The following is a 25,416-nucleotide window of genomic DNA, read 5'->3' on the forward strand; positions in this document are numbered from 1 at the left end:
GCACAACAAACCAGAGAACATATGTAAACGCTATAACAAGTGAAGAATGTACACTTGACAAAGGTAAGGGTAAGAGTAAGGGGTTGGTGGTTGGGGTATAATTAGAGGCCACAATGTGAAATTGATCAGTCATAATGGCAGGGGCAGGTAACTCTTATGATTATGTAACCTGAAAGAACGTAAAATCTCCCTGTGAAATAAATATGTGCCCTGGAAATTAAGTGCCTCACCTTTTATTGCAAATGGAGGACAAAGCTTGGAGCGCTTTTTCAGCTTTGGAACACTGACTCATTTTCTGATTGAGTTTTGATAAAAAAATCATTCTTATGAAATAATATTTTACACTTGTTATTCCTGGTTTATTGTATAAATGTTATGATCTGAGGATAACTATATATTGTGACGAGATCCAGATTGATCTGAGATGCAGAGAGTGCATCTTCCCAGATAAATTACAGTATACAGTACGTCATTGAACGTTTTGTAACATATGTTGCGTGTTAATCAAAATACCGACGTAATGGAGATTTTTATAAGAGTCGAGAGTAAAGTCAGTTATTTTGAGAACTCTCTCCATTTTTTTCATCCCCAACGCGTCTGTTAACTCATTGCAGTAACGACAACCTCAAAGCAGGTAACTATTTTCTCAAATTATTCAGAAACTACCAAGACGCCTTTGTAACTCTTACAGATACATAAATACGTTTATATGATGTTGAGTGAGTGAGTGGGTCTAATTTTATGTCGCACTCAGCAATATTCCAGCTAAATGACGGCGGGGATCTGTAAATAATCGGGTCTGGACCAGACAATCCAGTCATCAACCGCATGAAGGTCGATCTGAGCGATAAGGAACCGATCACATGTGCCAACCATGTCAGCGAGCCAGACCCGTTAGTCGCCTCTTACGATAAGCATGGTTTATCGAAGATCAAATCTAACCCGGATGTTCATGGGTCGCGTATGGTCTTGAGGTTGCACATGTATTCAGAGGACCTTCACAATATATAGCTAAAATAAAATATATATTTCAGAAAGACTGTTACACAAATGCAATTCCCATTATGTGCGAAAATAGATGTACGAAGATGCTATAGGTGTACATAGGTGTTGACACGGTATTAGCATAATATATTACTATTTCATAATGGCTCTGTATACATAGTCAAATAAAATACAATCAAGACATGAAAAGCGGTTCTCAAACCGTCCAGAGTGAAAAGGCACATTCAGGCTACATGACGTTTATGCAATAATGTATATAGCTACAGTTAATCCACCAGGTGTACAGATGCTCTGGTATTCGTTTTCTTCTGGGATGTAAACTGACATACAAAAGAAAGTACACATGTACAACTTTATCATTACTTAAATATAAAAGCACAAGGTATATATGTTCAAAAGCCTTTTGATTGTCACTCCCAAGCACTAGGCGTGTACTTTCCTGTGTACCTCATTTTATATACTGTGCACTAACGGTCCTCTGGTGAGTCACTTTTAGAATACGTGCTAAGCTGCCTGTACGCTTGTAGGAAGACGGGGCGTAAATGATCCAATGTTCAGTCAGACCCGTGGAGATCCGGGTTAAAACTGGCCTTCAGCAATCCATGCCTGACGTAAGAGACTAACCGGATCGTGTGGTCACACTCTCTGGCCTGGCTATGCATGTCATCATATCCCTACAGAGTAGATTGATAGAGCCATGCTTGTCGGAAGGATCGGCTTATGGAATCGGGTGGTGAAGCTCGCTGACTTGGTTGACACATATCATCAAAGGTCATGCTCTTGAGCACCGGACTCGATTATTTACCGACAGACGTAATATTGCTGAATGCGACGTTTATCAACAAACCAACCAACCGACTAAATAACCACATGCCAACGACTAATCTTTGTTAGAGTTGTAATGCTGAATTACAAGATGTTTTATATGAAAGAGAAATACATGTGGAGTGGGCCATACTGTGTCACGCTACGCAAATGTAAATTTCTGGTCACATTTACTCGGTGGGGTGCAGTATCATACTTTTCATATTACTGTAGGTGTAGCACTGCACCCTTATCAGCGTCGTCTTGACGCTATGACACAGAACGATGTCTCATGGTCTATAAGAGTTGATCGGCGGTGGCTCCATCACAAGAGTACATGGGGTTAATACCGGGTTAGCACTGGTCCGGAATATCTTATACTTGATGTACGTGTCTCCTGAATTCATTTGAAGTCAAGACCGATGACTTGGTCGACTGTGTTACTGTACCTCGACTTGAGTAGTTGCTCATAATATCAATCATTGGTTTATCTGATCCAGATTTGATTTCTCTGGCCGCTGTAATACACCTCGAATGGCGCCATGTGCCGTGTACAACGGTCAGACAGAGCTGCTGCGCTGATATAAGATGGACTGTCATAATCAGGATACAAACACAATACAAGCATTTACATTTGTGCTTTGGTCCTTACATTGGTACTGTTTCGGTGGCTGCTTTCACCCTAGAAAAGGTTTTTGAGAACATATAAAGTTTTGGGTTCAAATCTAATCTTCAGGTGTATACTTTCTTTGCCCGCCAGCTCAGACTGAGCATTTCTGATGCATGCATTGATGCAATAATTCTAATGCTATAACAATCTTTTACTTTAGTATATTTTTCTATTGAGAACTGGGTCGGTGGGATAGCCTAGCGGTTTAACCTTCTCTCGTTGCACCGAAGGCCCGGGTTCGATTCCTCACATAGATACAATATGTGAAGCCTATTTCTCGTTATCCCTCCCCGTGATATTGCTAAAAGTGGCATGAAACTAAACTCACTCACTCCAATCAGTACCTTTCCCACAATATATGATGTACGAATGTGCAGACAACGCCGTTGCCTTCCCCACCCACTACGCACCGAACACCCACACCCCGAACTCCCCATCTGACACACCACTGTTTCCACAGCGGCAGTCCAATGAATCTGCCCCAACTTAGTCGGCAGGAGAAATCAATGGAAAGCTGGATTGTCTCTTTGCATTAATTATAAGTAACATTTGAAACAAGGCGCTTTGGTGTTAATCAGTTCGAGCAGTGTGGCAGATGCTGCGAGATACTGCAGGTGATTACAGGTGGGGTACAGGTGATAATGCACAGGTGTGTCAGGTTTACAGTGAAATAGCAAAAATGTAGCTTAGGGGCGTTAAGATAAACGTGGCATGTCTTGAGTTGTTGTTTTAGGCTGATTTGTATCTAGTCTTCATGTCAGAAAAATGCTCGCTCAATATCCAAGTAATTGTTGGTTTTCACCGTTGTTTGTTTGCGTGTATAAATGAATAGACATGCAGTGGTTAACTGCAACATGTGTAAAATATTTAAAATATGACTCTACTTAAATCATATTCCTTCGGTCTGAGTCGCATTAGTGCAGCTTTGACGAATGTTCTTTTTGTTACGTATTCAGAACCATTCAAAGAGATCCCGTTACAGGTTGGCCTGCTTGTGAAATGGTGTTCATTGCCTCTTCAGAAATAGTTTTAACGATTCAGATATTTTGATTTCATTCCAATATTTGTATATAGATACATCGGAAATTACCATCATTTTTTAATTTTAAGATGGGATGAGAAATTGCAGAAATTCTGCTTGTAAGATTTGTTTAGTGGTGTGCTACAGACACGTTATTGGGTTACGTCCCTTTCAATATACCTGTTGTGTACATTGGAAACATTCTTCGGATGCGAAATAACGGGAGCATCTAGTTTGACATCATTGCCTCAATATTAGGTTCACGTAAAGTGTGGTTGAAGGGACATACTGTGTGTTCGTTGGTAAATATCAACAAGGTAGGTGAAATAGCACCATGGAGTGATATGTGTGGACTGAACATAGCGAGACGTCAAGTCAATACTTGTCAACGACTGAACCAGTCCGACTTGGCAGTTGAGGCTGATAACCTTTCACACATTGTTGTACTATTGCAAGCTTTTATGCCATGTGCAAGAAATTATGGAAAATATATACAGCTGCTGCTAATATGTATGACATAGTTTACGTATGAATTATATGCCATGCCCGTTATTAGACGTTAAGCGTGTACTGTCAGTGAAGCTTTGTTTCCTCAGATACATACATACCGATAGAGCATGATGTATAAATAATATTAGGTATATATGGTATTTCTTGTCTAAATAGTTTAATCTGTGACTAGGAAATATATATCTCACATATTTTGATCCTATTTGATCCCAAAATATGCCAATTTTCAAAGTTTAATGTTGATTTTAATAATGTTAAGCACGGGATATTGATTTTGGCTGAAGATAGTTGATACTTGACAGGAGTTATCAGATTACAGAGGAAATGAGACTCATGCTGCTGATCACCAATGTCAGGCTATGTTCTTCCCATGAAAAATGCCCCACATGTTGGTGCATACTGGTGCAGGAGTCCAGTATGATGTTTATCAGTTGTTTCGTTGCCTTGGTTGACACATGTTGTTGTACCCAAAAGTGTGGAGTCCCTAAATATTTTTGTTTTTGTAATATCTGTAATTGACATGGTTATAAAATTATATTATACTAACAGATGTTCCTTTTGCATAGCATGGTTAGCTTGAGGTAAACATGTTCCCGAGCAGTTATATAGCAAGCAGGTGAACCGAACACATACCAAGAAGCCTTTCTCCTTACACCTGTATCATGTCGTTATTATGAAGAACCCAACTATCTTGTTTCCGGCTGTATGGTAGAGGTGTGTAAATTCTGGCGTACGGAACCTTGCCCACAGGAACTCTGCCTATCACAGGGATAGAATTTTGTCCACAGTATTAATATTTTGTCCACCACCCTAATTCAACATTATATGAAAAAGTATACATTATTAAATATGTAGGCCAAAATTTATATTGTGGGCAAAAGCCCTCCCGTGTGAAAACTGTGGTTGGCAGTTCATAGTGGGCTGAGTTCCCGGATTTGTAAAAAGTTATGAAGGGACAAACACAACCATTAGTTCATTAGTCTAAGACATACCTATCTTTTTCTCCCTTATTCTAATTGTTTTCCTAAAATATTTATCTGAAAAAAGCCACAGACTAGTTGGATAGTTGACAAGCAGTGCCTAACACAGTAATAGACGCTGGATCAGACAAGTGAGTGATTGACATTGAGCATTAATCCCTGTAATTGAGGTATTACCACCCAACTCACTGATTCTGAACACCCAAACCAATACTTCAAGGGACCTTTCTTCTTACCCAGTGCCCTTGAAGATCCGGATTAGAACTGGCCTTCAGCTACCCTTGCTTGTATCAAGAGGCAACTAATGAGATTAGATGGTCAGGCTTGCTGACTTGGTTGACACGTCATTGTACCCAATTGTGTGGATTGATACTCATGCTGTTGATCACTGGAATGTCTGGTCCAGATTCAGTTATTTATGAGGATTTACAGACCACCACCATATAGCTGGATTATTGCTGAGAAAACAATTTTCTTAACCAGGTCTTTAGCACCTTTAGTAGTAATGCTGTACGAAGTACTGGTTACACAGTTACCTACACTATTGGTTCATGCACAAGATGTTTCCTCTCACACTGAGTGGATATTTCTGTGATATAACTGTAGTACTGCCCTCAGCAGCATTAAGCCAACTAACTCATTCACTGTGTTCTGCAGACTGATCTATTTTATAATTCTGTTGCAGAAACTAAGTGACATCCAATTACATATTTTTCATTCACAGATCACCAGTGGTTAAACATATTTGAATATAACCATGGCAACCAACCTGTCCTGATGTAAGGAACAATGTCTAAGAAGACTGATAAGAGGTAATTATTTTCTTAGCATGAAAAAACGTTCACAATGCTCAGTACTTATCAGTACTTGATTATAACTTTTCAAATAAAGTTAAGAAGACTCAACTTATCTTTTCTTCATATCACAAAGCGACAAAATATTGATAATTCTGGGTTTCGATCGGTTAATATAAGTCCTTCAGGGGTATATAATCACATTATATACCTCTAATTGTCCAACACAGTGTGGATTGTTTAAAAATCTTAACAATGCGGTTATGGTAGAATAGAACATGGTTTTGGTAGAATGGAGGCAAACATACTGGTATGTGTATGTGATCAATCTAGAGCTATTATAATGTTGTTATGTACCTCTGATTTTCCTACACAGGATGTTTTTCTTTTAAATATGAGTCCATTGTTGGGTTAAATTTCATTAAAATTACATGGTTTACTCTGATTCCATACCTCTCTGCATGAAGATACTGCAAATTCTCCAAGTGAGGCAATATTGCAGAAATATACTTAGGGAGAAAAATAAGTTATCACATGAAAGCACAAGTGTTCCCTTAGCTTTGTATCACATAGCTTGTGAAGAAATCTGGAAAAAAGTGATCCCTTATTTTTTACCTCAGTATATACTACCGACAAGAAATAAGGGAACTAATGAAATAATAGCGAATTTGAAACTGCTTTAAATATCCACGAAATCAATTTTAGGCGTCAAGTTCAATATCTGGTGTGTCCACCATGTTGGGCAACACATTCACGGCACCTTGATGGCATGCTGTTAATCAATTTCCGGATGGTTGCCCGTGGTATTGCCCGCCATTCCTCTTGGAGAGCTGCACCAAGCTAGGCCAGGTTGTTCAATTTGGGACAGGTCTGGAGACTTAGAGGGCCAGTCCAATGTCTGGATACCTTCTTGTCGGAGATAAGCGGAGACAATTTGGGCCCGATGTGGTCTGGCATTATCATCTTGGAATACAAAATTTCGGCCGATAACGCTAGCCAATGGAGCCACAACAGGACGCAATATTTGGTCAACGTATCGCTGACCAGTCATGGCTCCGTTAATGATGACCAAATCTGATCGTCTGTCATGTGTAATCCCACCCCACACCATGACACTCGTATCACCACCCATATCGATCATGGTCAAGAATTGCTGCTCTGGCATATTGCTCCCCGCTCCGACGTCAACAATGTTTTCTGCCATCTGTGAATCGTAGGCAAAACCTTGACTCATCAGAGAACATGGTGTAACGCCAGTGGCGCATAGCTCATCCCTGATGCTGCCTAGCCCATGCCAATCTTTGGCGCTTATGGTGAGCTGAAAAGGTGACACCCTTAAAAGGCTGTCTTGCTTTCAGACGAGCTTGATAGAGTCGGTTTTTAATGGTTGAGGTTGAAATGCGTCTTCCAGTGAGTGTGTGGAATTCTCTATTGATGGCAGGGGCCGATTTAAACCTATCGCGTAGAGCAATTAACGTAATGAGACGATCCTGTCGTGGTGTCGTTGATTTTGGTCTACCACGCCCAGGTCTCGTTGTAACCCCACCCGTTTGACGGTACTTATCCCACAGGCGTGAAATTACACTTTTTGATTTACCCATCTACAGGGCAACTTCACATAATGATGTCCCCCCCCTCTATTATCCCCACAATTCTCCATTTTGTTTCTTCACTGAGGCATTTCTGTCAGTAAGTGTCAATCTCTATTGCATTAGTGATTGCGACTTCTCCAGTACATTTACAGGAGTTAACTTCTGTATGCACGTGTAGCACATGCTGGGCATGCATTATGCGAAATTCCATTGTCATTGGATGTTGTGTTTGGGAGATACGCCATGATAACGGACCCTGTCACAGTCAAAGTCATCTACATTCAATTTCTTGGTTCCCTTATTTTCTGTCGGTAGTATATTACAAAACTGTCATAAGGCCTATGTGATACGCACTGGAACTCACTGTTGCCATGTGATGCAACTTCTGTCCACAGACGAACTGGCCTCCAATGTGAGAACAAGAAGCTGGAGCGCGAGATTGAGGAGCTGGAAGATGCGCTGCTCCTACACAAACACATCCATAACTCGGACCAGGCCAGTCTCCGGACCACCCTCAGGTGGGTTCACTGAACATGTCTGTTTAGATCTCCAACATGATGCTTAAAAACAGTTTAACATCCTTAGGTTCCTGGGGTCGACAGATGTGGAGGTTTTCTAGAGTCAATAAATAGAGGCTGTAATTACATTATGTCTGAATATTAATATTTTAAGTATCATATGCGATGTGGGAAACATTATCAGGTTCATGTCAGTTCAGTCATATTTTGGGATGTACTGGTGTTAATGCTGCTTCACGTCTTCATTAGTAAAACATTATTTGACAATATTCAGTAATGACAATATCTGACCACAAGTTTGTAGCAGTTGTTTTCACGTTGGAATGTAACACTAATTTTATACAATACAGTAATGATCAAAGGTAAGCTGTACCTATTACTACAATAGTTGTCTTTTGACAAAGTTAGGAGAATCATTTTGGATGAGTCTTACCCTCACAGCATTTGATAGCAAATATGTTTCCACAGTTGCCAATAAAAAACCCCATGGCAAGATGGAAGTTTTAACCCCTCCCAACTCGTTTATCCGTTTATAGGAACACTTGTGTTTTTATTGAAATTGTCCGAATAAGCAAATTTTCGGATATCTGAACCACGGGCCATATGTACAAAGAAATGAACATAGTAGGCATCAGACTTCATCTTTATTGATTACACATAAACAAATATCAGTGCGTACATAAAATGTCTCATACCTGTTCATGCAGTTATAGTGACCCACAAATTGACACGCCTCAAAATTAACTCAGTGTCACCTTGCTACTCAGAGGTAGTTCATCTTCTCATGCCGACTTCTTTCATGTTATGGCACGTGAGGTCCTCGGTAATCGCGTGTGTAAACATACATGTGCTCAGCCATCCAGATATACAAGACAAAAATGCACATAATTTAGTGTTTTGTATGTGAAAATCACTATAAGGTTACGGAAACCGTATTTCCGGATAGGTGACTAACATTGTGAATTCGTTTTAAGGAATTTTCGTTTGGAAGGTGAGTTGACCGGATATCTGAGGTTCGGATAAGTGGAGCATGACTGTATTTGATATCAGGAGACTCACTTGTGAGATTCTCCATATAAACCTGAAGTGTGCTTCTCACTATATATAAGGTTATCTCTAGTTTTCCCAGAATAACTGCATATGAGGTTTTTGTTTTGTAGGGACAGGTTTTTGCTTTCCACTAGTAAGACCTGTTCCCAGGTTTTACTTTTCGTTAGAAAGACTTCTTCCCAGGTTTTACTTAAATTCGTTGATAAGATCTCTTCCCAGGTTTTACTTTTTGTTAGTAAGACCTCTACCCAGGTTTTGCTTTTCGTTAGTAAGACGTCTTCTTGGAACATATGTCATATTTGGGATTTCACTTTCTTAGTAAAGTACAAATTCTAGTACTTTTTTCGGTTGAGTCCCATCCGGGATTTGAACCCGCACCCTCAGAGTCAGGCACCTAATCGCCAGCACACAAAGTCAGCCGCCTAGCCCGCTCAGCCACCGCGACTTCCACGACATATGACATATGTTGCATTTGACCACTTTCTAAATGGCATCGTGTAATCACGTCTTCTTGGGTTGTACTTTCTGCAATCATCTTTTCCTAACTATATGAACATCAACATTCAAATGATATATATGTGATTGAAATCAATTGAAAAATATTCTTCAAGATTAAGCTCAAAGTGCAAATGTTTTCCTTAGCAACACTGGAACTGCAACTCTCAGTTTTGTAAGCACATGCTCTACCCCATGTCCACCTGGTTGTCGAAGGAGGTGGGGTTGAATTATCTATTCATAGTTACTGTCATTAAATTGATTTTATGTGCGCTTCAGTTATTGTTATGTAGCTTCATTAAATGATCATCAACATTGTAATTATCCATTATGGAGGGTATATACTAGTGTCTTAGAGATAATGTATATACTAGTGTCTTAGAGATAATGTATATACTAGTGTCTTAGAGATAATGTATATACTAGTGTCTTAGAGATAATGTATATACTAGTGTCTTAGAGATAATGTATATACTAGTGTCTTAGAGATAATGTATATACTAGTGTCTTAGAGATAATGTATATACTAGTGTCTTAGAGATAATGTATATACTAGTGTCTTAGAGATAATGTATATACTAGTGTCTTAGAGACAATGTATATACTAGTGTCTTAGAGACAATGTATATACTAGTGTCTTAGAGATAATGTATATACTAGTGTCTTAGAGACAATGTATATACTAGTGTCTTAGAGACAATGTATATACTAGTGTCTTAGAGACAATGTATATACTAGTGTCTTAGAGATAATGTATATACTAGTGTCTTAGAGATAATGTATATACTAGTGTCTTAGAGATAATGTATATACTAGTGTCTTAGAGATAATGTATATACTAGTGTCTTAGAGATAATGTATATACTAGTGTCTTAGAGATAAAACTTCTCCTCGTTTTTGGTAGACAATGTAAAATCATCGGGGTTGGGAAATCCCTCTTATTCCGGTTTTACATTGTCTACCAAAACCTTGGAGCCATGTTTTCTCTTTTACATATCAACTGTAGGCGATATGTTTGATATCCAATAACTCTGGGATGATATTCTCTACATTGTCCCTACAGGAAGGAGGTGGGTGGGTCAAGGTGGGAGCATGGTGGACAGGGCAGGCTGAGGACTTATAAGTCCAGCAAAGACCTGGAGGAGAGGTACAGTCTGGAGGATGTGTCAGTGGTGCAAGGGGATGTGTCATTTGGGGGAGTTGGCAGGCAAGGAACTCCAGGTAAACATGAGGAAAAGGATCCACAGTTGGTTAAAGTTGGAAGTGTTCATCAAATAAGGTCATCAGCCAGACTAAAGAGGAATAACCGAAGACAGAAGGGTAAGTCATGAGACAGGAAGCAAACTATATCCAAAAATAAACTATTCAAATGAAACTAAGGCCCAGTTGATTCTTTCATATTACCATATTTAACCAGTTATGTCTGACAGATCATTTATTGTTATATGAGAGGAATGGATGGACTGCTTTACTTGTTTTGAACATTATGCTTGTAATTTAAAAACAAATTTGAAAATGTCTGAGTAATACTGGCTAGCACACAGTCATCACCATATTTTAGTATTATTTACAACATTGCTCAGCCTTTTTTTTTAAATTAATGAAACAAACTTAATTATGATACTTAATTAGCTATTCACCGATGTGTCCAGCTTTTTCACTGCTGCCGATCTTGTTTTAATATAATGTGGGAAGGAAATCATGGCAGTATAAATAAATGTTTTCTCACAACTATAGTCTGTTTGGCTCAAAAGCAGACCAGTGAATTGCAGTCTAGCTTGAAAACTAATAAACATAACACATTCAGTGAAATGCTGATCATAATCAAAACATCCTAGCAAGTCTGTGAGGTTTTTGCAGAATATTTGTCAAAAAAAAGTTATTTAACAAACTATCATTTAAATCTTCACACAGTTCACTGTTTGTTAAGGGGGAGGAGTGCAGAAAAAGGGGCAGCTAGGTGTTCAAGAAGCATGTGCACAGGTGCCGAGAAAGTTATTTATTCTCTAACCTGTGCAGTGCCATCTCCATCCTTCCTCATAGATAAAACATAGAAGGCACATTAACCGATGAGGCCAGTGAACAACATATTTATCTTACCGAACACCTCAACGTTAATTTTGAATTGTTTGAGGCATGAGTATAAAACTTTTTCTAGTCTTTGATATATATTACAGATGACAAAAAAAAACAGATTTAGAGTTATCACCCTTCTATTGATTTGCAGTCACAAAACGTTGGTAATTCCTGTACATCCGACATGATTCAGTGTTATTCATGATAAGGAATTACTACAATGAAGTACCAGATGTTACATCGAAAATATTAGAGCAGTGATCAGCCAATCAGAAAGGGACATATATCTGTGAGGTAAGATAAGACATATTGGCACTTTGTAATATTCAGATATATCCATCCTACTTTCAGAGCAACAAAAGACTTCTTTGAGACCTGTATCAGGGAAAATGTCATCTAGTCATCTGCCAGCCAGGGGAAACTCTTCAAAAGAGTCTGTCTCTTCTGTTGATACAAAACAGCCCACCATGTCCAGAGCAAAGGATACTATCTTGGAAGGGAAGCTGACTCAGGAAGGTTCTGCAAATGTAGAGGGTGAACTGTTTCCTACTGATCCTCTGAAGATCGACAGTCTCAAACATAAAGTTCTTCAGAAAGTCAGTGCTAGTGTCATCCACAGGCCTCCCCCTCCAGACCCTCATGATGATGTCATGGTAGAGCAGGTGCTTGTTGACCACCTGTCGTCTCAGACCCCTTGTAAACAGGAGATGATGACTGGATCTAAAGCTCATGCATCCGAAAAAAGTGTGGTGAATCCTTCAGGACAGGCCAGTAGACGTGCTAGAGATTCCAGACAGGCTGCTCAAGCTCCTTTGGAGGATTATATCAATATGGTTGCAGGCAGTAATTCAAAGACTTATGAGACCCCTGTTAAGAAGACGAAAAGTGCACAGGATAGAAATAATACAGACCACAAAGAGATGAAGAAGAACAAACAAAACTTAAAGTATGGTGTGGGTGGTAAAACAGAAGAGGCAAAAGGAACAAAGGATGTGAATAAGTCTAAATGTGATGAAGTAAAGCTTACTGTAAATGAAGTGGAGAGGGTGAATATGAAGGATACTTCTGTGTCCACCAATCCAAAATCAAGGGACGTCCTGACAAGTGATTACAGTTCAGATCTTGAGACCACTCCCGACCGATGGGATGATTTTCAGTTTGGGGGAGCATGTTTTGAGAGGGACACATGGTTGGCCTCACTTCACAATGCAGGTGATGCTGGAGGAGGACCTCACTGTCCTTTACCATCAGACGACATCTCAGACACTCCTGTTCTAGGAGGAATGATGGACTTGAAGAATAGAGGCATAAGTGTTTCTTTTAACGCACCAAATGGATCTATAGACTCTTCAACAGGGAACAAGATAGTATGTGACCAGGATGTTATGGCCTGGATACAAGATCTGGGACTCAGGGAGTGTAGTCGGTACATCAAGGTTTTTGCTGAGAATGAGATTGATATGGAGACACTGAAGGATTTAACAGCTGAACAGTTGAACCAGATGGGTATCACAGCTGTTGGACCTGTTAACAAGATCCTTCGAGCTGTGTCAGCCCTCAAGTCATCTCCTCCTTCAGCTAACATGACAGTGGATGAATTGCTAGCGGCTGTAGGGTTGAGCCTGAAACAGAACCCCACAGAGATGATTGATGAAAGAAGAGGGAGATTACAGAAGAAGGTGGGAAAGGATGAATTTGATTTTTCTGTATTTGCTGGGGAGGAAGGAAAGGATGAGATAAAGAAAAAACTCAGGGAACAGAATGTGAAGATTTTGTCTATGGAACAGTCAGAAAGGGAAGTATTCATAGCATCAGAAAAGAAAAGAACTGATCCTGTTGTTGAGAAACATGACTTGGACAGGAAACCACCAGTGGACAGAAAAAATTATCTTGAGTCACAGAAAGAAACAAAACTGTCATCAGTAAATGAATCAAAAGGAGTGACTCGTAAACAAAGGATGCCACTTCAGAGAAGCTCTTCTGCGTCGCGTGTACAGTATGACAGGGAAAGGAGTTTAAGTAGTGATGGTTCAACCAGGGGTAGACAACTCATACGCCAAAAGTCTGTGCAGTCTGTGCCTAAGAAGTTACCTAGTGGTAAGCAGACGACTGCTGGAGAGGACAGTACGGATGGCAGAGCGAAAGTCAGCAGGGCAAAGTCTAGTAAGGGAAGACCTTTAGATGTTTTAAAGAAACAAGCAGAAGCAGGGATTTCTGCTGCAGCTCAGAAGCGGGAAGACATTCAGACCAAAACAAAGAAGGAAACATTGCAGCAACAGCGATTGGAAGAGAGCAGACGTAAGAGGAGAGACAAGATGGCCGCCAAGCACACTGGGAGAGGAAAACTGGACAGCAAGGGATCGATGCAGGTGAATATCCAGTTAATCCTGTATTCAAATGGAAGAAAGATTAAGATACATAAATGTATTCTCATTCCATGAAATAGTACTCACAAAGTTGATTTGAGAACAGAAGATGTTGTGGTAAAGTTTCACTTTGTATTGAATAACGAAGTGATTATCATGACCTGTGTTAAAGTAGGATATATCAGAAATATTAAATGTCTTCAGAAATCATTTGCAACAGTGTAATGTATAAGCTTGTGTTAGTGAGTGAGTATTGTTTTATGCTGCCTTTAGCAATATTCCAGCAGTATCCCAGTGTGACACACTAGAAATGGGCTTGAGATAGGCATGGTGATGCATCTTGATTACCTGTATTAGTACACAGTAACCAGGTAGCATGGTCTTCAACAATCCATGCTTTTTGTAAGAAGGGGATTGGGAGTTTAGTTGATAAACATCATAAAGATTTAGTCATTTGATGCTGATGATGTCACTCACTGGATTGTCTTGTCTACACATGATTTTGCTTTTAATTTTGGTATTTTTCATGATTTCGTTTAATTACAGCTTTCATTAATTTACATGCATGAATCTTATGATGACCATGTAATTTTGGCATCTATTAAAACTATTCTCATTCAGACACAGTTTGATGCCATACATTACATAATATACGACTACCATGATATACATCTGAAATATTGCATTAAACAGTACACAAACTGGGACCAATCATCTTAATCATGTCACCTGTTCCGTTTTAGCCTTGTTTATTATTGTGCCCGGGCCCAGTAATCAAGTGTGTATTATATTGTGTCAAATACCTTTCCAATTCCAGTTATCAACCAGGCGTCTGGAAGCAGACCAGGACCCCCTTGAGTTCTTCTCCTTGCCGCCTGATCCAGGCAAGAAGGAGACCAATCAAATCTCACCCCATGACACCATCAACGATAACTTCCCAATCAGAGTGGAAGCAAGACCAATTCCTACTTCGGTTTCTCCCAGGAAGGGAGACAACTCTACACCTGAAACGCCTCTTAGTGCTAGAGAGAAAATTAGAAACGTCGACTTAATGGTGAGGAGTGTAATCATCTCACATTCAATCCTCTTGTTCTATTATTGATAAAAATGTGTACGCACACTTCATGATGTTCGTAATGCTGATGCTGGTTCATCCATAAGCAAATTTGACATTGTTTTGGATGATCAGTTTAGTTGTCATGAGCTTCTGTCAGTGTTGGCATCATCTGTCATCTGTACTTCGCTGCTGTTCGTACTGGATGATGAAATTTTGGATGACATGTCCAGGCCCCACCATTGATGCTGCTATGATTCTGTGCCATTTTGTATTCACTGTATGAAACTGCAACTCTGGGGCTCCTTTCATGAAGCAACATTTATAGGTTAACCTTCACTCCCATTCTTTAGCATTGCACTGGGGCTAGCTTAGTGACTTACGATCACCATAGTGCTATGTGTAAAGAGCTCCTGGACAGCTTTTGAAAGACCTTTTGTAGTGACAAATTGGTTACAAAACAGTGGTCATAATATCAACATTCCAATACTAATAATGTTTTTTTAATACCGTTAAGAAAATATTTGTTTTTCAGAGACAAGATAGCAGGTTGTGTTAGTCATGATAATGGATAGATGGGTCTTTCTGGTGCTTGATTATATCCTTGAACTTGTCAATTTTTTATTTGATGTATTTGTTTCTTTCAGATAAGGGATCTGCAAAGAAAATCTGTGGATAAACAAAAACTTACCCTTGACATTGTACGTGACCTTCAAAAGCAGTTGGAGGAGATTGAAAAGGGTTTAGCTTCCCGAACTAATGATGAGTTGCAGCAGGTTCCGGAAGAGGTTTCTAGTCCAAAATCTGACACTGAATCACATAGACTTGTAACACTGCCAGAACGATCTAGTCCCAGAGACAATCCTGCTTCAGACAGAAGTGCCAAACAAATGAAAACGACTTCGGTAAAGAAGTCTGCAGTAATAGAACCTTCTGGTGATGCCTTACATGACCTTGTGAAAGACCTAGTGCCTGTAAAATGTAAAGGGAAAGAAGATCCTGTGCATGTATCGACAAGTGCTAGTGTCAGTAAGCAAGGTCAGAGTTCAAGGTCAAAAGTGCCATCTGGAGTTGCATCCTTGTCAATGAGCAAGAGGGAGTTGTTAGATGAGATCAGGAAAGAAAAGGATGATCACAGGAAGCAGATTAGGTGAGATGTGGACAGATATCGAACAGTCATAGTATACTGCCAGTAAAAAATAAGAGTTTTGCAGTTATTCACTACATAGACCGCTCCAGTATGGAATAATGTGTGTCACTACACTCTTGTCACCTAGTGTGTCTCACAGTCCCTGAAACATATTATTTTCCCTACTGCCAAACCTTCTTCACAATGCTGAAGCCTTAAATGAAGCAACTGGAGATTTCCTCAGGTTCTGAATCTCTGGTCTGCCTGGGTCTCCTTCTCAGTTTATACGTGTAGTTTGTTAGTAACAAAATTATATATATTCTGTGACTAGGCTTTAATCTATCCTGTCATCCATCCGTTTATGCTGTTGCTATTTCTCCACCTAGGCACCTCCAGTCAGAACTGACCCGTCTGCAGCACAATGACCCCGTCCGAAAGTCGGAACTGGACTACAAAGACCTTCAGTACCAGGAAGAAGGTAAGAGAAGACTTGTTGCCATTGTTTTCCTTGATTAGGGGAAATAAGTTATTCAGCCCCAGCCTTGGCCCAATTGCATTCGGTAGGCAAGGAAATTAATAAGTTATGGAAATCAAGTTTCAACCCTTGATGGTTAACTAGATTGGAGTTCCTAAGTTACACTGTGGCTGGCCCAGTGAGTCTGTACATTGCCTACCTAAACAATTGAGTATTTTGCAGACTAAGATCACTTGCGGGATTAGCAAAACATGCATACTTAAGCATGGATAGATATTTTCCATATGTTTATATATTTTTAATGAAGGTGCTTATGTGATCTGATGCACCTCACTAGGTAGGGCGTGTAATAAATAGACGGGTCTTGTGACTGGGTGCACCAGTTTGTTTGAAGCAAATGCAATTGATATGAGAGGTGGGATCTAATTGGACAGTCATAGAAGGTACATTAAATTTGTAATGGCAGCTGGCCTTACTTAACTTGAGCCTTTAAACTCTAGTTGAGCAAGACAAGGGGAACCTGGACATGCATTATTACCTGCCTCGTCTCAGGAAGATGTGACCCAATTGATCTTAATGAAATTTGTTTTCCCAGATCTGATAGGTGAAGGAACATTCTCCCGAGTCTACCGAGCCCGTTATCAGGGAGCTGACGTGGCAGTCAAACGTCTTAGAGTGCCACTGTCATCTCAAGACAAGAACTATTTTGCTGCAGAGGTAACATGACATTTGAAAATGTCCCTTATATGAGGTGTCTACATACCATGATTAAAGTAGGTGGCTACTTCAAGCTGCTCTTTTTTTATGTTAGTGATTGACCACTTCTGTTTTCAAATTCAACACATAACTAGAGATATCTGTTAAGTGATAGAGAAAATCTTCTGAGTGAGCTGTCAGCAATAGCCCAGCTATAGGGCAGTAACCTGAAATGAATCAAACAGGCAAAAAACAGTGACTTAAATAACCTGAGCTACAATCAGCACTTCACAAATATTTTGACTTATGGGGTTTATTTTAAGGTGAGCCTACTGCGTGATCTTCGACATCCACGGGTCGTCATGCTGATCGGGGTGTCTACGTCACGACGCCTGCCAATCATGGTACTGGAGTACATGTCTAAAGGAAACCTCTTTGCTTTGTTGCACAATCCTAACAGGTACATACTGCTCTGTCTCAGTATATGACAGACTGATTCACATAGCGTTCAAATTCTTCAAGGGGTCTTTTTCTTGCCTTTGCAATATCCTCTTAACCTCTATATTGTATCCTTTAGATAGCTGTGTGTGGCCAAACTGTATGTTGTCTTCTCAACATTGATATATCTGTACAGATGTACATTTGTCAACTTGACAATGTCACTTCCTCACAAAATCTACAGTTTGACCTTTTGAAGTTGCACTTTCTGCCAGATCATGTGATCTTAACCTTCTTGTATCCTGCCAAATTCGATATAGTTACCATGAAATTCTCACAGTTTGTGACCTTAACATTGCCATAAACACCTTGAAATTACAATGTCTTTTATATCTGTTAGCATTAAACTTCTAAATGAATGTTAGACCTTGCCACAATCTTAAATGCATCTGTCTACAAGTCTCTTACAGTATACATTGGTTTAATCCTTATATTCTCCTTTGTTTGTGTGTTTAAGGTGATGGTGTTTCTTGCTTAAATGTTTTTAGACCATGCTGCATGCCTCACTGTTCCAAGAAGAATTCCATTGTCAGACAAAAATAAAGTATTATTAAAAATTATTAAATTCATCATTAATATGTCTAACCAGTTAGGTCCTGTGACCTTGACCTCCATTTTCAGAGAGTCTCTGGATCACGCTGAGTACTATCAGATAGCCCGAGACATCGCAGCAGGCATGGTGTATCTTCACAACCATCGCCCCTCAGTGCTCCACCTTGATCTCAAGTCCATGAACGTCCTCATTGGGACTGGAGACCGAGCCAAGATTGCTGATTTTGGCTTCTCAAAGCTCAAGTATGTTATCTTCTTCATAAGCAAAATATGTTCTTAAACTCTTTTCAAAGATGACTCAACTTTTATATTCCCTTACAAAACTTTTAAATTTCATAACTGCTTTGAAATCTGCTATCATCCAGCCTCATGGGGAATTCATCTGAGAGGTGTGACTAGACTTGGTAATTAGGTGCATGCCTCACTATGAGCATCCTCAGTATCTCCAGGATATACTTTCTGATAAATCTACAGTCTATAAACTGGATGCATCTGTGGCTGCCTTTGGCTGGCTCCATGGTCTCACAGTAGCCAATCAGCTAAGCCGCCATTTACAACTGACCTCGGCAGTGTCAACAAAGATAGCAGTCACAGCTGTGAAGGTTTGTTTGCAGTGCGAGTCAGATTTGGGGTAAATCATGGAGACAAACTGTCAGGTCCGAAACTTATATGCAGCAACTCCATTTACCGCACCTCAGAGTTATGTCTACATGATTTGTTTGGGCAGTGGGATAATTTAAAAAGCAAAAGTGAGTTATGATTGGGATGCTCAACTCCCCAGCATCTGATTGGATAAAAAGCAAGCCAAGGGAGGTAACAAAATTATTGAGCTGAGCCATAGATACATCCAGAGTACAGTGGAGATTTACTGGAATGTCAATACCCAGGAGATATAGGGGATGCACTATGAGGGATTGGTGTGGAATCTGTAGTAGCATCTATGTCTTACTGAGAAAGTGTAATCAGAAATATGAACACTGTTGGGGCAAATTAACAACAACAGCATGGAGTGGGTAACAGACTGCAGTGAAACACACTGATCTTAGGTGAAGGTGCCATGGTGGAGAAACAATGCTCAACAGCACTCTCCTACTCACGCACTCACTCTCTGTACTTACTCAGACATGAAGCTGATCAGAATGCTGCCAAGGCCAGCAAGATGAAAGAGCAGATTCAAGGGTCACCAGCTTGGATGGCCCCAGAACTACTGCAGGCAGGGGAGGTAACTCCCAAAGCAGATGTGTACAGTTTTGGGATCATTCTTTGGGAGATGCTGACCAGGGAGATTCCCTATGATGGGAGCTCCATGTTCCAGGTGGGTTCCATGCAGTGCTGCAGACAGTATGCCAAGTGAATCAATTACAGATATTCATCTACATATTTCTGGAATCTGATACATTTGTCTGTCAGAGCATCTTGGGACAATTTATCTAGCAACAGATTCACATACGTAGTCATCAAATAAAGTATAGTGGAAACACATGGTGATTTCTTTAGGAACAGGTACTTGGTGTAAAAACATCTACTGATTGTAGCTGGTCATTATGTGAAAGGACTTAACTGGTTTAGCCCAGTGGTTGAAAGGTTAACTTAACACACCAAGCAACAGGTTTTGTTCCATGCAGGTACAATTTTCATAACTTTTGGTGCTCCTTCCTGGTGTCTGCTGTTGTAATGCTTCTGAAATACTGAATAAACCAGGATTATATACCTATGATGAAATAGGTAGCAGGATGATTTAACTTTGGATTATTTATTGGTAGATTTTGGAGAAAGTGAGACTGAACAAACGTCCAGATATTCCAGCAGAATGTCCTGTGGAGCTAGCAGGGTTCATAGCCAGGTGCTGGGACAACAACCCAGCCCGAAGGCCAGTCTTCAAGGTTGGTGGGCACTTGGGGTACTGTTTGTGATGCCAATTAGAAATCATCCAAGAAAAGACTATTTGGCATGATCAGACATTGTGATATAAATGTTAACTACTTAACACCTGTAAATTTGTTGTTTTGGATAGGACAACAACAAACAAGTGTGACTGACCACAGAATAAATGGTGATGAATTGATCTTAAAGAGGAAAGCTCTCCTGCTCAAACGGATCATGAAAAGGAACGTTTTGTCAAATATAGTATACAAGTATACATAAAGACAAGTCAAAGTATAATATACACAATACTTGAAAGTTTATGAATATGTAGTAGTGTGTTGCCTGAGAATGAAAAAAATGAATAATGATTAAGGTGAAATCAAGACATAATCATGCACCAGGTTTAACTATAGATTTTCCAGTTAGTTTGAATCAGTTGAACAGCTTGTAACAATCCTGAAATTTCAAAATCAGTTACTGTGTCTTAATTAAACCACATCAACCCATATGCTATCTTAGGGACCGTTCATAATTTATCACTAGGAGGCTGCGATGAGGATTTTTATATTTTTTCTGTACAAATCTGGTAGCCCTCCTTTCAATACTTGGGACAAAACAAGTACACCCACCCCCCACCCCCCCACCCCACTGTGAATCAAGGGTGATATCAACAGCTTTTGTCCATGTGCAAAATAGCTGACCCCCCCCCCCCCCTAAAATATCTGTACAAAACAGCTGACCCCCCCTATATTCTGTGGACAAAATGAATGACTCCCCCTGAAAAATTTCATCGCCCTCCCTAGTGATAAATTATGTATGGTCCCTCAAAACATACCAAATCGGTTATCATATTAACATGAATGTTGTTCAGTTGTGTGTCATGTATCCTTTGTTCATTCTTGCTTTTTTACAGGTCACTATATTACAGTGTCTCTCTGAAAAGTTAATAATATATTGTTCTTGTTGTTCCAGGAGGTGTTGTCAACACTGGAGAGCCTTTCCTTCCCCCCTGACTGGAGAGCTCTGTTCCAGCAAGCAGGGGTTCCCCAGGAAGCCCTAGAAGACGTTCAGTCAACACGCAACATCATCTCCCTTGTGACATCAACTCTGGAGTCAACCAAGCTAGCCAGCCTCTTGGATGTTACAACTCAAGCCCAAGGTCAAGGAGAATTGAGTGATGTATCAGAATCTGAATCATCCGAGATTGAGGAAGACCTTGATGAGTCGTCTGATATGAGTGATGATAGTTTGGAGAGTGAAGAGAAAGACAACTCAGATGATAACACACCTGTGTGTTCCCGGGTGACATCTGCTCGTTCCAACCAGGAGCACAAACGGGATATATTGTTGTCTGGTCAAGATGTGGCTTCTTTCTCAAGTTCTAGTTTGACAAAGAAAATTGAGAAACTCAGTTTAGAAAGTGTTGAAGATGAAACTGATGTGAAAGATAGTGATCATGATAAGACACCAGTTTCACCCCAGGTTAAGCCTTGCCAGATTGATATAAAAACAGCTTTGTTGCAAGAAATATCTAAGACATCAACAACAGATTCCCCAAGGCAGAGAAGAAGAGTCAAAGATCAGGTTGGGTCAAGGAGAAAGAGACAATCATCCTCCCCAGAAAGTGCTGTGTCCAAATTTTCTGAGTTACCCACCCCTAGGAAGAGTCGAGAGGCATGGAGTTTCGAGAACATTCCAGCATCTCCTACTTCTCCAGACTTCCCCCATGACCACATCCCCCCTCCGCCTGCACCTCCACCTCCGCCACCCCTCCCACCTCCATCAAATCCAGTCAAGATCAAATCAAGAAAGGAAGATCAACAGCGTAACAAACTTCAAAATGTTGTTCTTACTCCTCAAATACTGGAAGCTCGAACTCAAAAACTTAAACCTTTAAAGAGAGAGAGGGATCAAAAGAAGGGGTCAGTCAGACCTAGAATCACCCCAAAGCCTGTGAGGAGTGCTATGTTTGTTGTGGGTGCATCAGATCTACAGAAACAAAGAGGCAGACTCAAGTCAACACAACAGCCCCACCCGAACCAGCTGGAGGATCTGGCCCAAGTCAATGGCAAGACCCTGTCCTCCATAGCCGAGATACTCAGAGATGTAAGTGCACTTAACGTCTTTGTTTGTAAACATGGATTTGTCCCTCCTGAACATTCCAGGGTCCTGATCATCAAAGCAATAGTAGCACAACAACAGTCATAAGTCTGAGTTACATTCATCTTAGTGCTATGATCACTTTGTGCAGGTTACATGGCCAAAGGTATTACATCTCCTTTAAAATTTGATAAATTCCCAGGTTCCATCATCCACTGGAAGATATGTTGACATTCTTACAAAGATCATGGGTAAATTGTTTAGTTTGTTAACTCAGTTATTCTTTTTTATGATTGCAGGCCATGTCAGAACGAAGGTTTGCAATGGGGGAGGATCTCTCAGCAAGTTGTGACCATGCCCATTCTGACTTAAGCTGGTCCACTCAAGATGATTGAGGTAACCAGAGCAACACACCACCTCGAATCCTTGGACTATTGTCATAATGTGCCATTAATACAAGTGTCAGCACCAATCAGCACACATCACAACCGGACAAGCCTTGCCTTATCAGTGTATCAACTGCATCAGCAGCTGTAGAAATAAAGCTGGCAGTGTTGTTTTTTTTCTATTCCATATTCACTGAATGCAAGCACAAAGCTATGTCATTTCTGTATAACTCTCCACTATACTACAACGCTGAATCAGTGCACTACTGTTCCGGATTCACAATGTGAAGATGATTCATACAAGTTGAAACATAATGGATGTTTAGTTGGACCATGGATAGCTTTGTCACACGCCATATCCAAAACCATGTGTGATTCCTAATCCCATCCTTGTCTATTAAACAAAAGCCTAAACATGACAACTTGCAAACGGGATGCACAGTTGTTGAAAGCATGAAAAATCATGAGACCAACACTGCACTCATGATTCAGTTGGCTAACCCTGTTCCACATAATACGGTTTGGTTACATATGAAACAACCAATTCTTGTGTTTTAGTTACTACACAGAACACCAGTTATTGTACTCCTAATTAATTATCACAGGACTGGTTCTACTGGTACACTTTTGGATACGTATTGTTACCATGGGTACTAGCTGGTGCATAATTTATCCTGCCTTAACTCGGGGATGTTTCTATGGCCACATGATTTTGTATCATATTTTATCTGATTTGAGCTATACTAGGCCATGATCACATTTCTCACAGTGACTTGAAAGAATCTCCAGTGTGACTTATGTTGTAAGAATCTGTTGGTGGCTAGATGGTTTATGAAGCGCTTTTCTTGCCAGAATTGCATTGCTTTTCACAAGGGATTAAGTCTCATGATTCTGTTATAAGAAGATGCAAATCTGTGTGAAATTGTTGTTACTTCTTTGGACCATATTTATGTCATTGCTTATAGCTCATAACTGATTAGTACACAAATTCTTGCTGATAAACTACACACAAACATTGAATAAGAAATTTGTGTTGCATTATACATATCAGCCATGAGAATTTAACTACAGTTATGTGAAAACTGATCAGGTGTTCATTGACTTTGTTATGTATGCTGTAAATGAGTAGCTACTCACTTCCTGTTGAGGTTGACGTAAAACTGTTTCAATATTTACATTCACTTTGGAAAACTCAAATTGTTCATGTGGTTGTTTCCTTAATTAGAGCCCAAGTCTTCCATCATGACTGTCATCGATTCGGTATTGTGAATAGTGTGTGTGAAGTTTACACCAGATTTAGGTTGATAATATTTGTATTCATCGAATTGAAAATAGTATTCTCTTTTGAATGTTATATAAAGTTATGTCGCTTGTTAGATAAAAACTTTTATTATATAATAATGGCCTATATTTTCTATGTTGTACACGTCTTGAACATCAGTGTCCAGATATAAAGTCCCAAACCATCGAGTATGTACTTTCATTCTGTCACTGACAGTGGGTAGTGATAAGTTTCTGCAAGTGTATACTACTAGTATACAGCAAGTATTCAATATACCTTAGCCCTCATTGGTTCCTCTCTTTGATTATGTCCACTGATGAGTGCAGTGTTTTGTATTTCAAGTAATATCTGTTTATAATATTTGCTAAGTTATCAATCCCTTGAGTCACATGACCTTACAGGAGTGATATGGCCGATAACTAACAAATAATGGGGAATGACAGATTTTCTGATCCAAGTTTGTAAGTCTCAAGCCTTTGTGAGTTTTGTAATATCTATATTCCCCACTCATCAAATATCAACAAATGGGGCTGAAAAAATTGTTACACTCACCATAATATACAATAGGTGAGAGGTTGCACACCTTTCACTGAAGTGAACTTCACATATGTACATGAAGCCTGCTTTCAGTCAGATTGTGTAATTATTTCACAAATAGCTTACCAGATTTACCACATCCTCTAGATGCATTTTTGTACTACGCAAATTATTGGGTTTGTAGCGATAAAGGGTGTGTAGATTATGCAAATAGTTAGCTTATCTGGAGCTTTAGAACATTCTGAAAAGCAAAATAGGCATGAATTGTCCTGAATATTTAAGAATGTGTATTCTTTTTCTAATGAAGACTGATCAGACATTTAGTAAAAACATCCACAGAAATATTCATGATCCTATCCAGTTTAGGTTGTTATATCAGATGGGAGATGAAACTGAATATTTCCTCATTGGAATCCCCAGTTTATCATATGCATTTTATATTTGTTGTGTGGTCTTCTGTTTAGACTGTTGTAACTGTATTTATTAGGTTGTTTTAACCAAACTCTAGTCTTATACTATTTATATTTTATAGTTAATCAGTATACAGAATCACTTGTTAACTCTTTGACAGTGCACAATTGTGCTTGTTTAGTCTATCATTCAGTGTCCTTGGTGCCTCCAGTTTTGGATGTTTCTGCATCATGAACTTGCATGTTTTCAATGTGTACTTTTTAGTTCCTTTTAAAAAAATATGTTTTAAAATTTAAAATAGTTTCAGTGGCTCTTTGTGATGCAACATACATGTATTCTGAAACACACAAAACGCAAAACAAGTTTTAACTCCTGATCAGAAAAAGGTGTTGTTTTGTATCAAGTTCATGCCATTCCAATGTTGCTGGAATCCCAGTTTGTTTGGAAATGAACTTGATCAAAAAACACCTGTTATGATCAGGGCTAAAAATTGTTTGCATTTTCATTTTGTTTCAATATGTTTATAGTATTTATTGCCCAGTTTCTTTC

The 25,416-nt window shown here is 39.6% G+C and overlaps 1 protein-coding gene across 1 annotated transcript; it reads left to right on the plus strand.

Moving 5' to 3' along the window:
• The first annotated feature begins 3,665 nt into the window (after positions 1-3,665).
• Positions 3,666-24,032, plus strand: LOC137274497 (uncharacterized). Its single transcript, XM_067807713.1, has 15 exons — positions 3,666-3,817; positions 5,715-5,802; positions 7,772-7,894; positions 10,503-10,759; positions 11,867-13,884; positions 14,699-14,935; positions 15,583-16,085; positions 16,451-16,542; positions 17,135-17,256; positions 17,559-17,695; positions 18,355-18,528; positions 19,408-19,600; positions 20,049-20,168; positions 21,124-22,257; positions 22,551-24,032. The coding sequence occupies exons 2-15, from the start codon at positions 5,780-5,782 to the stop codon at positions 22,644-22,646; spliced, it is 5,229 nt and encodes a 1,742-aa protein (XP_067663814.1). The 5' UTR covers positions 3,666-3,817; positions 5,715-5,779; the 3' UTR covers positions 22,647-24,032.
• The last annotated feature ends 1,384 nt before the right edge of the window (positions 24,033-25,416 follow it).

This window comes from Haliotis asinina, chromosome 2, assembly GCF_037392515.1.
Source record: "Haliotis asinina isolate JCU_RB_2024 chromosome 2, JCU_Hal_asi_v2, whole genome shotgun sequence".
Lineage (NCBI taxonomy): Eukaryota > Metazoa > Mollusca > Gastropoda > Lepetellida > Haliotidae > Haliotis > Haliotis asinina.

What these genes read in the sequence shown, in the direction of transcription:
- LOC137274497 (XM_067807713.1), top strand. Translation starts at nt 5,780, where the DNA reads ATGTCTAAGAAGACTGATAAGAG. An exon ending in TTAGAAACGTCGACTTAATG is followed by an intron (nt 14,936 to 15,582) that starts GTGAGGAGTGTA and finishes TGTTTCTTTCAG; the next exon opens with ATAAGGGATCTGCAAAGAAA. An exon ending in CCCGAAGGCCAGTCTTCAAG is followed by an intron (nt 20,169 to 21,123) that starts GTTGGTGGGCAC and finishes TTGTTGTTCCAG; the next exon opens with GAGGTGTTGTCAACACTGGA.